Genomic DNA, 15000 nt, shown 5'->3' with positions numbered 1-15000 from the left:
GACGTGAAATTGAAAAGGGAACAACGGAACAGCGATACTTTCCCTTGAAAACAATGCATTCCAATCATTCAGACTATTTAACTCAAATTCCCTCGTAGTCCTGAATCTGTCCATCATTTTGGACAATTATTATATTAAAATAGTAACATTTCAATGCAAATGTGTTTATTATCAATGAATAACAAGTAAAACACGAACACCGAAAAGTCATACCTCTCTTTGAAAAGAGCGAACTGAATCGCTGAAACTTTTCAGTTTAAACTAATTATATTCCTGAATCTAACAAATGTACAGACCATTATTTTTAACAAGTAACATTTCAAAACATTAGCGAGTAATGAACAAAACGTGAAACAGAAAAGTTATTCTTCCCTTGAGGACAGGGATTTTTAATCGATGAATCTGTTCAACTCAAATTCCCTTCCGTTCCTGAATCCATCCATCATCTATACACCATTATATTAACAGGTAACATTCCAAACCAAATATGATAACCTTGAGGGAATAATAAACAAAACACGAAATTGAAAGAGAACAGCAGATAAAAGTCGTATCTTTCTCTGAAAACAACGAAATCTAACCTTTGAAACTGTTTAGCTCGAATTCCCTCCCATTCCTGAATCCTACCCATTCATAGACCACTATCTATAATAAGTGTAAGAATAATAAACAAAGCTTGAAACTGAAAGACAACAACAGATAAAAGTCTTTCCCAGAAAACAGCCAATTCTAACCGTTGAAGCTGTTCAACTCAAATTGATTATATTCCTGAATCTAACCAAAGTACAGATCATAATATTTAACAAGGAACATTTCAAAGCAACTATAAATAAGTAGAGAATGCGCCGAAGTGTCTTCGGCGCAATCGAGTTTTCTGTACAGCGTAAAATCAAGGCCACCGAAAATGGATCTATCTTTCGGTGGTCTCGGTATAATGCTATATGACCCGCGGCCAATGAAACTTAACCACCACCTCGTGGTGGCCTATCCTATATGGTTTCCAGACGTACCATTATGGCTAATTTTAACCTTAAACAAAATAAAAATTACTGAGGCTAGGGGGCTGCAATTTGGTATGTTTGATGATTGGAGGGCGGATGATCAACATACCAATTTGCAGGAGTTTTTAAGATCTGAGGGCGAACAGAAAAAAGAGCGGATGGACAATAGTTTTCTTTTACAGGAAACTAAAAGCATTAAGAATCAAAGACCAGTAGGATTTGCTGTTATACAAGTGAATTACCAAACAAAATTGAGGAGACGATTTGCAACCCGCGAAACCTCGCTCCGTATGCAATAAACAGGTGGTTGAATAATGATGAAACTTCTAATGATGTCGGATTTGCACAAGGAATGAGAACGAGGTTCGAGAAACGAATGAGAGCGCGCTTCCACGGAAACTTTTCGAATATATGGAACGCTGGATTTAACCGCTGGAAGGAAAGGCATAACGACCTTATAATTCTTGAGTTATTTCACAGAGATGAAATTATGTATGCATGTATGTGTGTATACGGTATATGTATACAAATAACACACACACATATATATATATATATATATATATATATATATATATATATATATATATATATATATATATAATACATTGTCAGCTTTGCATAATTTTATCACCTTGATAAGAATGTGATGTTACATGGGAATTTAATTTTAATGTGTGTATATATATATATAAATATATATATATATATATATATATATATATATATATATATATATGTATATATATATATATATATATATATATATATATATATATATATATATATATATATATATATATACATATATATATACATATATATATATATATATATATATATATATATATATATATATATATATATATATATATATATATATATATATATATATATACATACATATAAATATATATATATATATATATATATATATATATATATACATATAAATATATATATATATATATATATATATGTGTGTGTGTGTGTGTGTGTGTGTTTGTGTGTATAGAGTATATATATATATATATATATACACATAAAATTAAATTCTATGTAACATCACATCCTTATCAAGGTGATAAAATTATGCAAAGCTGACAATCCTTCCGTTTTTGCGTGGTTTTTGTTAACAGATGTTTATAATACCGGTTGGAAACTGTGTGTCTCTGACTTTCGAACAGAAATACATATTTGGAATGACCATCTAATGGTAATAAGCCTGTGGCCTTTTGAAGAAGTTCCTTCTAGAGGTTTCTGAACGAACGAATCCCTTTGTGGATCTGTTTAAAACATTTACACTATAACCTAAAATATATATATATATATATATGATAAATATATATATATATCAAATATAGATACATATATGTATGTATACTTTTAACGTATAAAACAATATATATAGTTTTAACATGAAACAAAATCAAGTCAGCCACTGTTTCATTTTATAACCTAAAATGTGGATAAAAAAGCTTTATCAAAAGTCACTCTCTCTTTTAACTCAAAGTCACAGATTGGCCATCTCTCTCTCTCTCTCTCTCTCTCTCTCTCTCTCTCTCTCTCTCTAGCTTGGACTTGTAGTTATAAAGTAAGAACGTGTAGTTATAAAGTACGAAAGTGTAGTTATAAAGTAAGAACGTGTAGTTATAAAGTAAGAACGTGCATTTATAAAGTATGATAAAGTACGAACGTGTAGTTATAAAGTAAGAACGTGTATTTATAAAGTAAGAACGTGTATTTATAAAGTACGAACGTGTATTTATAAAGTACGAACGTGTATTTATAAAGTACGAACGTGTAGTTATAAAGTAAGAATAGTTATAAAGTAATAACGTGCAGTTATAAAGCAAGAACGCGTAGTTATAAAGTAAGAACGTGTAGTCATAAAGTAAGAACGTGTAGTCATAAAGTATGATAAAGTAGAACGTGACAGAACCATAATATGTCTTTTTTCGTCGAGGGAATGTTGACACAAGACGCGTAGTGCGTGGCAGAGAGAGAGAGAGAGAGAGAGAGAGAGAGAGAGAGAGAGAGAGAGAGAGAGAGAGAGAGAGAGAGAGTTTGTTTATTCTTTCCATCTATATTCGTATCATATGTCATCCGGTTCATTCTCTTTCCTTTTACATTTTTGCAGCAGAGAGAGAGAGAGAGAGAGAGAGAGAGAGAGAGAGAGAGAGAGAGAGAGAGAGAGAATTATTCGGGAACCGATACCATTTTTCCCTTTTTAACTGTTCGGTGCAAACAAATAGCTTTCCTTTTTTATTGGTCGCGGAGAGAGAGAGAGAGAGAGAGAGAGAGAGAGAGAGAGAGAGAGAGAGAGAGAGAGAGAGCTAAAATTCTAATTGATAGGAAATACTGCTACGATATTTTCCATTGTAAATATGGCACAGAATGTTTAAACTTAATAATAGTGTATTGGTTTGTCTGTTTGTCTAAATGGCTACAACTCATTGAAATTTGGGAGAGATGTGAATGTCAGTTTTGGGGAGAAATAACCCAGTGATATAAAGTAATATTCTACAGCATTTCAGGAATGCTCACTTATTTAAGTAGATGCAAGTTTAATTTTTCCGTTGGTACGTGGTATGAAGAAGATTTGGATTGAAAAAAGGAAGTGGGTATAATATAATGAATTGTTAGATTCTGATATGAAACCGCGAGGGTTTAGATTCAAAATTCATTGTTAAATATCACTGCAAAATCAGGTAAATTAACAGCAAAACCGGATAAATTGTTCTCATAAATTCAGCTGACGGGATGGAGACGAGAGCATATTGATTTATTGGGGGGTGGGGGGAAAAATTTAACAAAATTAAGTTGTTCGATGGTAAAAAAAATCGAGAATTTCTTCAGGCCAAAAAATTTATCTTAAAAATGGAAGAATACAAGTAAAATTTCAAGTAGTTGCCCTTTCAGTCCAAAAAATCCAAAGACAAGGGAGACATGCAACTAGAATCTCAAGTAGTTGCTATTTCAGTCCAGACCAAAGAAAAGGGTGAAATGCAACTAGAATCTCAGGTAGTTGCTATTTCAGTCCAAACTAAAAAGGGTGAAATGCAGCTAGAATCTCAAGTAATTGCTATTTCAGTCCAAGCTAAAGAAAAGGGTGAAATGCAACTAGAATCTCAGGTAGTTGCCATTTCAGTCCAAGCTAAAAAAAAAGGGTGAAATGCAACTAGAATCTCAAGTAGTTGCTATTTCAGTCCAAACTAAAGAAAAGGGTGAAATGCAACTAGAATCTCAAGTAGTTGCTATTTCAGTCCAAGCTAAAGAAAGGGTGAAATGCAACTAGAATCTCAAGTAGTTGCTATTTCAGTCAGAGCTAAAGAAAAGGGTGAAATGCAACTAGAATCTCAGGTAGTTGCTATTTCAGTCCAAGCTAAAGAAAAGGGTGAAATGCAACTACAATCACAAGTAGTTGCTATTTCAGTCCAAGCTAAAGAAAAGGGTGAAATGCAACTAGAATCACAAGTAGTTGCTATTTCAGTCAAGCTAAAGAAAAGGGTGAAATGCAACTAGAATCTCAAGTAGTTGCTATTTCAGTCCAAGCTAAAGAAAGGGTGAAATGCAACTAGAATCTCAAGTAGTTGCTATTTCAGTCAAGTTAAAGAAAGGTGAAATGCAACTAGAATCTCAAGTAGTTTGCTATTTCAGTCAGAGCTAAAGAAAAGGGTGAAATGCAACTAGAATCTCAGGTAGTTGCCATTTCAGTCAAGCTAAAGAAAAGGGTGAAATGCAACTAGAATCACAAGTAGTTGCTATTTCAGTCAGAGCTAAAGAAAAGGGTGAAATGCAACTAGAATCTCAAGTAGTTGGTATTTCAGTCAAGCTAAAGAAAGGGTGAAATGCAACTAGAATCTCAAGTAGTTGCCATTTCAGTCAAGATTAAAAAAAAGGTGAAATGCAACTAGAATCTCAAGTAGTTGCTATTTCAGTCAAGCTAAAGAAAGGGTGAAATGCAACTAGAATCTCAAGTAGTTGCTATTTCAGTCAAGCTAAAGAAAAGGGTGAAATGCAACTAGAATCTCAAGTAGTTGCTATTTCAGTCAAGCTAAAGAAAAGGGTGAAATTCAACTAGAATCTCAAGTAGTTGCCATTTCAGTCCAAGTTAAAGAAAAGGTGAAATGCAACTAGAATCTCAAGTAGTTGCTATTTCAGTCCAAGCTAAAGAAAAGGGTGAAATGCAACTAGAATCTCAAGTAGTTGCTATTTCAGTCCAAGCTAAAGAAAAGGGTGAAATGCAACTAGAATCTCAAGTAGTTGCTATTTCAGTCCAAACTAAAGAAAAGGGTGAAATGCAACTAGAATCTCAAGTAGTTGCTATTTCAGTCCAAGCTAAAGAAAAGGGTGAAATGCAACTAGAATCTCAAGTAGTTGCCATTTCAGTCCAAGCTAAAGAAAAGGGTGAAATGCAACTAGAATCTCAAGTAGTTGCTATTTCAGTCCAAGCTAAAGAAAAGGGTGAAATGCAACTAGAATCTCAAGTAGTTGCTATTTCAGTCCAAGCTAAAGAAAAGGGTGAAATGTAACTAGAATCTCAAGTAGTTGATATTTCAGTCCAAGCTAAAGAAAAGGGTGAAATGCAACAAGAATCTCAAGTAGTTGCTATTTCAGTCCAAGCTAAAGAAAAGGGTGAAATGCAACTAGAATCTCAAGTAGTTGCTATTTCAGTCCAAGTTAAAGAAAAGGTGAAATGCAACTAGAATCTCAAGTAGTTGCTATTTCAGTCCAAGCTAAAGAAAAGGGTGAAATGCAACTAGAATCTCAGGTAGTTGCCATTTCAGTCCAAGCTAAAGAAAAGGGTGAAATGCAACTAGAATCTCAAGTAGTTGCTATTTCAGTCCAAGCTAAAGAAAAGGGTGAAATGCAACTAGAATCTCAAGTAGTTGCTATTTCAGTCCAAACTAAAGAAAAGGGTGAAATGCAACAAGAATCTCAAGTAGTTGCTATTTCAGTCCAAGCTAAAGGGTGAAATGCAACAAGAATCTCAAGTAGTTGCTATTTCAGTCCAAGCTAAAGAAAGGGTGAAATGCAACTAGAATCTCAAGTAGTTGCCATTTCAGTCAAGCTAAAGAAAGGGTGAAATGCAACTAGAATCTCAAGTAGTTGCTATTTCAGTCAAGCTAAAGAAAAGGGTGAAATGTAACTAGAATCTCAAGTAGTTGCTATTTCAGTCCAAGCTAAAGAAAAGGGTGAAATGCAACTAGAATCTCAGGTAGTTGCTATTTCAGTCCAAGCTAAAGAAAAGGGTGAAATGCAACTAGAATCACAAGTAGTTGCTATTTCAGTCAGAGCTAAAGAAAAGGGTGAAATTCAACTAGAATCTCAAGTAGTTGCTATTTCAGTCCAAGCTAAAGAAAAGGGTGAAATGCAACTAGAATCTCAAGTAGTTGCCATTTCAGTCCAAGTTAAAGAAAAGGTGAAATGCAACTAGAATCTCAAGTAGTTGCTATTTCAGTCCAAGCTAAAGAAAAGGGTGAAATGCAACTAGAATCTCAAGTAGTTGCTATTTCAGTCCAAGCTAAAGAAAAGGGGGAAATGCAACTAGAATCTCAAGTAGTTGCTATTTCAGTCCAAGCTAAAGAAAAGGGTGAAATGCAACTAGAATCTCAAGTAGTTGCCATTTCAGTCAGAGTTAAAGAAAAGGTGAAATGCAACTAGAATCTCAAGTAGTTGCTATTTCAGTCCAAGCTAAAAGAAAGGGTGAAATGCAACTAGAATCTCAAGTAGTTGCTATTTCAGTCCAAGCTAAAGAAAAGGGTGAAATGCAACTAGAATCTCAAGTAGTTGCTATTTCAGTCCAAGCTAAAGAAAAGGGTGAAATGCAACTAGAATCTCAAGTAGTTGCTATTTCAGTCCAAGCTAAAGAAAAGGGTGAAATGCAACTAGAATCTCAAGTAGTTGCCATTTCAGTCCAAGCTAAAGAAAAGGGTGAAATGCAACTAGAATCTCAAGTAGTTGCCATTTCAGTCCAAGCTAAAGAAAAGGTGAAATGCAACTAGAATCTCAAGTAGTTGCTATTTCAGTCCAAGCTAAAGAAAAGGGTGAAATGTAACTAGAATCTCAAGTAGTTGCTATTTCAGTCCAAGCTAAAGAAAAGGGTGAAATGCAACTAGAATCTCAAGTAGTTGCTATTTCAGTCCAAGCTAAAGAAAAGGGTGAAATGCAACTAGAATCTCAAGTAGTTTGCTATTTCAGTCAAGTTAAAGAAAAGGTGAAATGCAACTAGAATCTCAAGTAGTTGCTATTTCAGTCCAAGCTAAAGAAAAAAAGGGTGAAATGCAACTAGAATCTCAGGTAGTTGCCATTTCAGTCCAAGCTAAAGAAAAGGGTGAAATGCAACTAGAATCTCAAGTAGTTGCCATTTCAGTCCAAGCTAAAGAAAAGGTGAAATGCAACTAGAATCTCAAGTAGTTGCTATTTCAGTCCAAGCTAAAGAAAAGGGTGAAATGCAACTAGAATCTCAAGTAGCTGCTATTTCAGTCCAAGCTAAAGAAAAGGTGAAATGCAACTAGAATCTCAAGTAGTTGCTATTTCAGTCCAAGCTAAAGAAAAGGTGAAATGCAACTAGAATCTCAAGTAGTTGCTATTTCAGTCCAAGCTAAAGAAAAGGGTGAAATGCAACTAGAATCTCAAGTAGTTGCTATTTCAGTCAAAAAAACTAAAAGAATGGACACAAAGCAACTAGAATCTCGGCTAGTATCTACTTCATTAAAAAAAAATCTAAAAAATGGACGAAAAGCAACTAGAATCGATCAATATCTTGGCCATCGTTCAAAGCTGAATGACTGGCCTCTGTAGTAAGTGGCCTTCATAGTTAAGTGGCCTCCATAGTTAAGTGGCCTTCGTAGGAAGTGGCCTTCGTAGTTAAGTGGCCTTCATACTGTCAGCTCCATCCTCTTTGGTGACTTCAAAGCAAGGCATATGCCAAATGCTTCATTGAGGAAATTCCTAAATGGTTTCCCGAACTAGGATCTGTGTGTGTGTGTGTGTGTGTGTGTGTCTGTGCAATGGTGAAGCAATCCTGAAGTGGACAGTGCTTCAGTGTTGAAACGCAGTCTATATTTAGTTATATATTTCATATATATATATATATATATATATATATATATATATATATATATATATATATATATATATATATATATATATATATATATACATACACATATAATATATATGCACACACAATGTATCTATTGTGTATAAATATATATATATATATATATATATATATATATATATATATATATATATATATATATATATATATATATATATATATATATATATATATAATAAATACATATATACATATAAATAAATACATATATATATATATACAATATATATATATATATATATATATATATATATATATATATAAATATATATATATATATATATATATATATATATATATATATATATATATATATATATATATATATAATGTATATATTTTGATACAAATCCACATACACACAGACGCTTAGCAAGAAATGTGAATTATCGTTTACATAAGCTTCTTCGGCTGGTAATTTCCAATAACTTGTTCACTTAATGGCACAAATGAATGACTCAAACAATTCTACTCATTTATGCATACACTGATGAATACACTATTACCTCCCACAGCTTTAAAATCAGATCAGAATCAACCTCCCCCACCTAATTGAATCCTCAGGTCAAAGATATTCATTATCTTTATGGAAACAAACGAGCGGGCATTTTCCGTACGAGAATAATTCACGTACGGTTTACGAGATCTAATTACTGTTGCCGCTACACTGGATTGCTATTCAACAAACAAATAGCCGGATTGCTGTTAAAAACAGATGTGCTCCTCGTGATCGTAATGCCCCTCAAGATTTCATTATCTTTGTAATCAGCATCCTTAGCTTTGATTTAAGGAGCGGTAATAATAAGCGTTTGATGAATTATGAATTCGTATATCATTACTGTCGCCATTTCAACTTATGCTTTGACCAACTGAGAGTGATCTTACGCACGAGGGAAGGGAAAAAAAAGTGACACAACAAATTGTTTTTTTAATGGCAACTTGGATCCAGACAAGAGTTTACCGAGATCATAATTGCACAAAAATACTTCAGACGTTCTGGTAATAACTGCTTCGATTCTTAAATCACCTACTGTCATTTTACTTTATCAAATAGTCATCCACTGTTCGTTTGCTCTATCAAATAGTTATTCAGTGCCAGTTTGCGTTATCAAATATTCATTCACTGCTTATTTACTTTACCAAAAAGTCATTCGATGACCTTTTACTTTATCAGAGAGTCATCCTCCGTACTTTTACTTTATCAAATAGTCATCCACTGTCCTTTCAATTTATCACATAGTCAGCCAATGTCCTTTTTATTTACCAAATAGTCACCCACTGTCTTTTTTAATTTATCCAATAGTCGTCAGCTGTCCGTTTGCTTCATCAAATAGCCATCCATTGTCCGTTTTCTTTATCTAATAGTCATCTACTTTCCTTCTGATTTATCAAATAGTCATTTAATGTTCTCTTACTTTATTAAAGTCATCCATCGTCCTTTTAATTTATCAAACTGCCATCCAACATCCTTTATTTTATCAAATAATCATCCACCCAATCAAATAGTCACCCACTGAATCAAATAGTCAGTCATTTTCTTTTTCATTTATAAAATAGTCATCCAGCGTCCTTTTAATGCATCAAATAATCATCCACAGTCCTTTTTCTTTATCAAATGGTCCTCCATTGTCCTATATTTTATCAAACAGTAAGTCAAAGTTACTTTTCTTTATCAAATAATCATCAAAAAACCATCCAATGTCGTTACAGAATAGTCATCCATTGTCCTTTTTACTTTGTCAAACCACAATCTCCATCAACAGTGTCATACGTCCTCCTAAATCTGTATTCAATCATCCACTCTTCTTTCACTTTATCAAACAGTCATCCACTGTCATTTTTACTTATCAAATATTCATCCACTGTACCAGACAGTCATCCTCTCCCCTCGTACTTTATTCAAATAGTCATCCAGTGTCATTTTATTTTATCAAACAGCCATCCAATAACCTTTTGTTGTATTAAATAGACATCCAATTTCTTTATTAAATAATCATCCATTGTCTTTTTTACTTTAAGAAATGACAATCTTTATCAACAGTGTCGCATGTCCTACTAATACTCTATTCAATCATCCTCTCTCCTTTTACTTAATCAAATAACCATCCACTGTCCTTTTTACTTATCAGATAGTCATCCACTGTACCAAATCTTTATCCACTCTCCTCTTACTTTATTCAAATAGTCATCCTATATCCTTTTACACATTAAATAGCTATCCAATGTCTGTATCAAATAGTAATCTACTGTCCTTTTTACTTCATCAAATGACAGTCTTCACAAACAGCGTCATACGTCCTGCTAATAAACTATTCAATCATCCTCTCTCCATTTCTTGATCAAATAGCCATCCAATGTCCTTTTGACTTACCAAATGGTCATCCACTGTACAAAAAACTCATCCAGTGTCATTTTACTTTATCAAATAACCATCCGGTATCATTTTACTTTATCAAATAACCATCCGGTATCATTTTACTTTATCAAACAGTCATCCATATCCTTTTCCTGTATTAAATATCCATCCAATGTCTCTATCAAATAGTCACCCATTGTCCTTTTTACGTCATCAAATGAGAGTCTTCATAAACAGCGCCACACGTCCTACTAATAAGCCATTCCATTTCTCCCCCAAAACAGACGTTCCGAAAGTGGAACTCCTGATGGGGTTGGGGCTCAGTCCGAACTCTGTGAAGGAAGGGACTGACATTTTCTTCGAGTGTCGTGTCGTGGCGAATCCGAAGCATTATAAGATCACTTGGGTACACGAGGTGAGTGTGCTCTCTCTCTCTCTCTCTCTCTCTCTCTCTCTCTCTCTCTCTCTCTCTCTTTTTTTTTCCCCCTTTTTCATTAGAATGTTGTGTCTCAGTTTCCAGTTTAATGGTATATTCTTTTCTTTTTGTTGATAATATTCATTTGATGGTTGTAATAGAGTTTATTAATATATACATACATATATTATATATATATATATATATATATATATATATATATATATATATATATATATATATATATATATATATATATATATATATATATATATATATATATATATATATATATATATATATATATATATATATATATACTGTATATGTGTATATATACATATATATGCACACATATACAGTACATACACATACAGTTACGCGTCGAAAACCTAATGGCAACATACAAAACTACTAGCATTTCCAAACGAACAAACAAAAAAGTGACTCTTTCCTTCCCCCCTTTCCCCCCGCAGGGAACCATCATAGAGCACAACGTCACCGGCGGAGTCATCATGAGCAACATGTCCCTGGTGTTACAGAGGGTCGGCAGGAACATGGCCGGCCGCTACTACTGCAGGGCCACCAACCTCCACGGCGAGGGCGTCTCTAATCCCATCCCAGTCACCGTGATGTGTAAGTTAGGTTCTATTAGTTTTATGTTGCTGATCCTAAATCCTCCATAAAGGATTTTGGATTTTATGGTCATATGCTACTGGTCCTAAATCCTCCTCCAAGGATTTAGGATTTCATGGTCTTAAGCTACTGGCCATAAATCCTCTTTCAAGGATTTAGGATTTCATAGTCTTAAGCTACTGGCTATAAATCCTCTTCCAAGGATTTAGGATTTCATGGTTTTAAGCTACGGGTCATAAATCCTCTTTCAAGGATTTAGGATTTCATTGTCTTAAGCTACTGGCCATAAATCCTCTTCCAAGGATTTAGGATGTTATGGTCTTATGCTGCTGGTCCTAAATCCTCTTCCAAGGATTTAGGATTTTTGGGCATATGCTAATGGTCCTAAATCCTCTTCCAAGGATTTAGGATTTTTGGGCATATGCTAATGGTCATAAATCCTCTTCCCAGGATTTAGGATTTAATGGTAATGTGCTAATGGTCCTAAATCCTCTTCCAAGGATTTAGGATTTTATGGTCTTATGCTACTGGCCCTAAATCCTCTTCCAGGGATTTAGGATTTTGTGATAATAATTATCTCAAGGAAGGTTTGTTGGGAAGAATGGTGATTTACGTAGCTCTTGTTATTATTATTATTTATTATTATTATTATTATTATTATTATTATTAAAGTTTTTATTATTATTAAAGTTTTCGGCACGTACTGTGGTACGCATTACTAGGAGGTCGCATCTGGGTCAGTCATAGTCTGTAAAGTTCACTAACACATACACTTACACATGCATAAATAAACATACATATACATTATATACATATATACACATATATATATATATATGTATATATATATATATATATATATATATATATATATATATATATATATATATATATACACCCATCTATACACTATATATATTATGCAAAAAAGAATGTGTTTGTTGAAAAATATCATTTTTTCAGATAATAAAGTATTATATAATATCTGACGACAAAAAGCCAACAAAATGGTTCCTGCGTCTACTGCGTGGGAGTTGCGGGTGACTGTGGGGGCGTACCACTGCTATTCGTATGAAGGGAAAGTACCCTACGCAACGTGAAGTACCTCTCCAATCTTTTCTCGCCAGGGGAGGTACTTAAAGACACTCAACGTTCCTATGGCCTGCAGCTAAATTAGTTATTCAATACTTGACACATTCTAGCTACTCTTGGCTCTCTTCTTCCCCTCATACACGGTGCACTGCAGGCATTGCTTTAATATGGTTCTTTGCAGCGTCCCCTCGGCCCTTAGCTGTGAACCCTATCATTCCCTTTACTGTAACCTCCGTTTACATTCTCTTTCTTCCATCTTACTTCCTTCCACCCTCTCCTAGTAACTGTTTCGTAGGGCAACTGCAAAGGGTTTTCCTCGTTACACCTTTAAAACCTTTTTACTCTTAGTTTCTCTTCCTGTTACGCCTTTCTAACCTTTTTACTTTGTTTATCCTCCTGTTACACCTTTCCCACCTTTTTATTCTGTTTCTGTTCCTGTTACACCTTTCAAACATTTTTACTCTTTCTCTTTCTGTTACACCTTTCAAACCTTTTTACTCTTTCTCTTTCTGTTACACCTTTCAAACCTTTTTACTCTTTCTCTTTCTGTTACACCTTTCAAACCTTTTTACTCTCATTTTCTCCTCTTGTTACACCTTCCAAACCTTTTACTCCCAGTTTCTTATCCTGTTACACATTTCAAACCTTTTTTTTTTCTCCGTTTCTCTTCCTGTTGTAACTTCCAAACCTTTTTACTCTCAGTTTCTCCTCCTGTTACACCTTTCGAACCTTTCAACTTTGTTTCTGTTCCTGTTAACCTTCCAAACCTTTTCACTCTCAGTTGCTCCCTGTCACAACTTTTAAACCTTTTTACTCTCAATTTCCCTCTCAGCGCTGAATGACCTCATCGTAGGTCCCATCGCTTGGCCTTTGGCCTAAATTTTAGATTCCATTCCATTCAGCTACCTTCTTCCTCTATTGGGGTCTTTGGACTTTTCTCTCAGTTCTGTGGTTTTGTGTTCAACTTTTCCCTTCCATACAACGCTAACTTGATAACTTAAAAGTCCCTGTAATATATGGTACCAAGAACAGTACCCTATAGCCTATAGCCCATAGCCTATAGACTATACTCTAAACAGTAGCGTAATAATGTACTTAATGGAAGGGCGCTTCCATCATCTCTGGTAAACATGGTCTAGAATTTCCAGATCTCCTTTGAACTTATCAAGACTCACTCGTGAAAGATCAGTTACCTACTCCACTTGGATGTACTGGGTTACTTAAGAAAGTCAATATCCACTTTTAAGATAAATACTTGGATGCAACACTACGAGGTTACTTGAGAGAGTCAGTATCTATTTTTAAGAATCAGTTGTCAAGGAATGTCACCTATTGCAAAGTTAATTCTGCGAGAACTTTGGATAAAAAAATATCACTGTAATAATATACTTACTCTTAGTAAAAGTTTATTAATGAAAATAGCTGTTATAAGTGCTCTCTCTCTCTCTCTCTCTCTCTCTCTCTCTCTCTCTCCTTTTTTTTCATTGGCTTGTATCTTTTTTATCCAATTCACTGTGATGTTCTTTTTCATGATTACATACCTTTTTATATGGGTTATCCAATTCACTGTGATGTTCTTTTATATATTACATACATCTATATATATATATATTATTATGTGTATATATATATATATATATATATATATATATATATATATATATATATATATATATATATATATATATATATATATATATATATATATATATTATATATATATATATATATATGCATGTATGTATGTATATAAGTGGCTTGTCGGTAACAAAGTGTCTAGTCAATCCAAAAAGTACCTAGTCAATTGCCGAGTCCAGACAAAAAGTGAGGCTGAGGCAGAGGCGGGGTGGAGGGGGTGTTGAGGTTGGTAATACAATATTCCTCCTAATAAAATATCTTTATTGGCTCCCTTTTCCATCTCCTTATCCTTCCTTTATTTACCTTGGCCCTATTTATGAGTTGACTTCGCTTCCTCCTCTTCTTCTTCTTCACATTATTATTATCATTATTGACTGTCTCCTGAACTGGGTTGGAGACTCCTAGACTTTATTAGAATTTTATATCGCTGGCCATACGTCTGGAATGTCTTTCCAGGGAAATAAACTTTAAAAAAAAATATTCACTTGTATTTTTTATCAAGTGATTTCTTTTTTCTATTTACCTAATATTTCCATTCATTCATTTTTATGTTTCTGTTTTCCACTGGTACTCGTTTTATAAAGGGACTTCTTTTTTTTATATTTACCTAATGTTTTTGTTTATTGATTTTCATGTTTCTATTATTCTCCACTGGGATTCGTTTTCCAGTGCTGATATTTATATTTTCCAGCGTTTTTCCATTTATTCATTCGTATGTCATTTTATAGTGATT

At 33.8% G+C, this 15000-nt stretch overlaps 1 protein-coding gene across 1 annotated transcript in view; it reads left to right on the top strand.

Moving 5' to 3' along the window:
* LOC136840648 (nephrin-like) overlaps nt 1-15000 on the top strand; it is a 482146-nt gene that overhangs the window by 388407 nt on the left and 78739 nt on the right. Inside the window, exons 9-10 of the mRNA XM_067107345.1 lie at nt 10771-10901; nt 11378-11537. Of these exons, the coding sequence (XP_066963446.1) occupies nt 10771-10901; nt 11378-11537 (291 nt within the window). The remainder of the gene's footprint in view (nt 1-10770; nt 10902-11377; nt 11538-15000) is intronic.

The sequence above is a fragment of the Macrobrachium rosenbergii genome, chromosome 8, assembly GCF_040412425.1.
Source record: "Macrobrachium rosenbergii isolate ZJJX-2024 chromosome 8, ASM4041242v1, whole genome shotgun sequence".
Lineage (NCBI taxonomy): Eukaryota > Metazoa > Arthropoda > Malacostraca > Decapoda > Palaemonidae > Macrobrachium > Macrobrachium rosenbergii.
The sequence above is the reverse complement of the archived record's forward strand: the minus strand, read 5'-3'. Positions and strand labels throughout refer to the sequence as shown.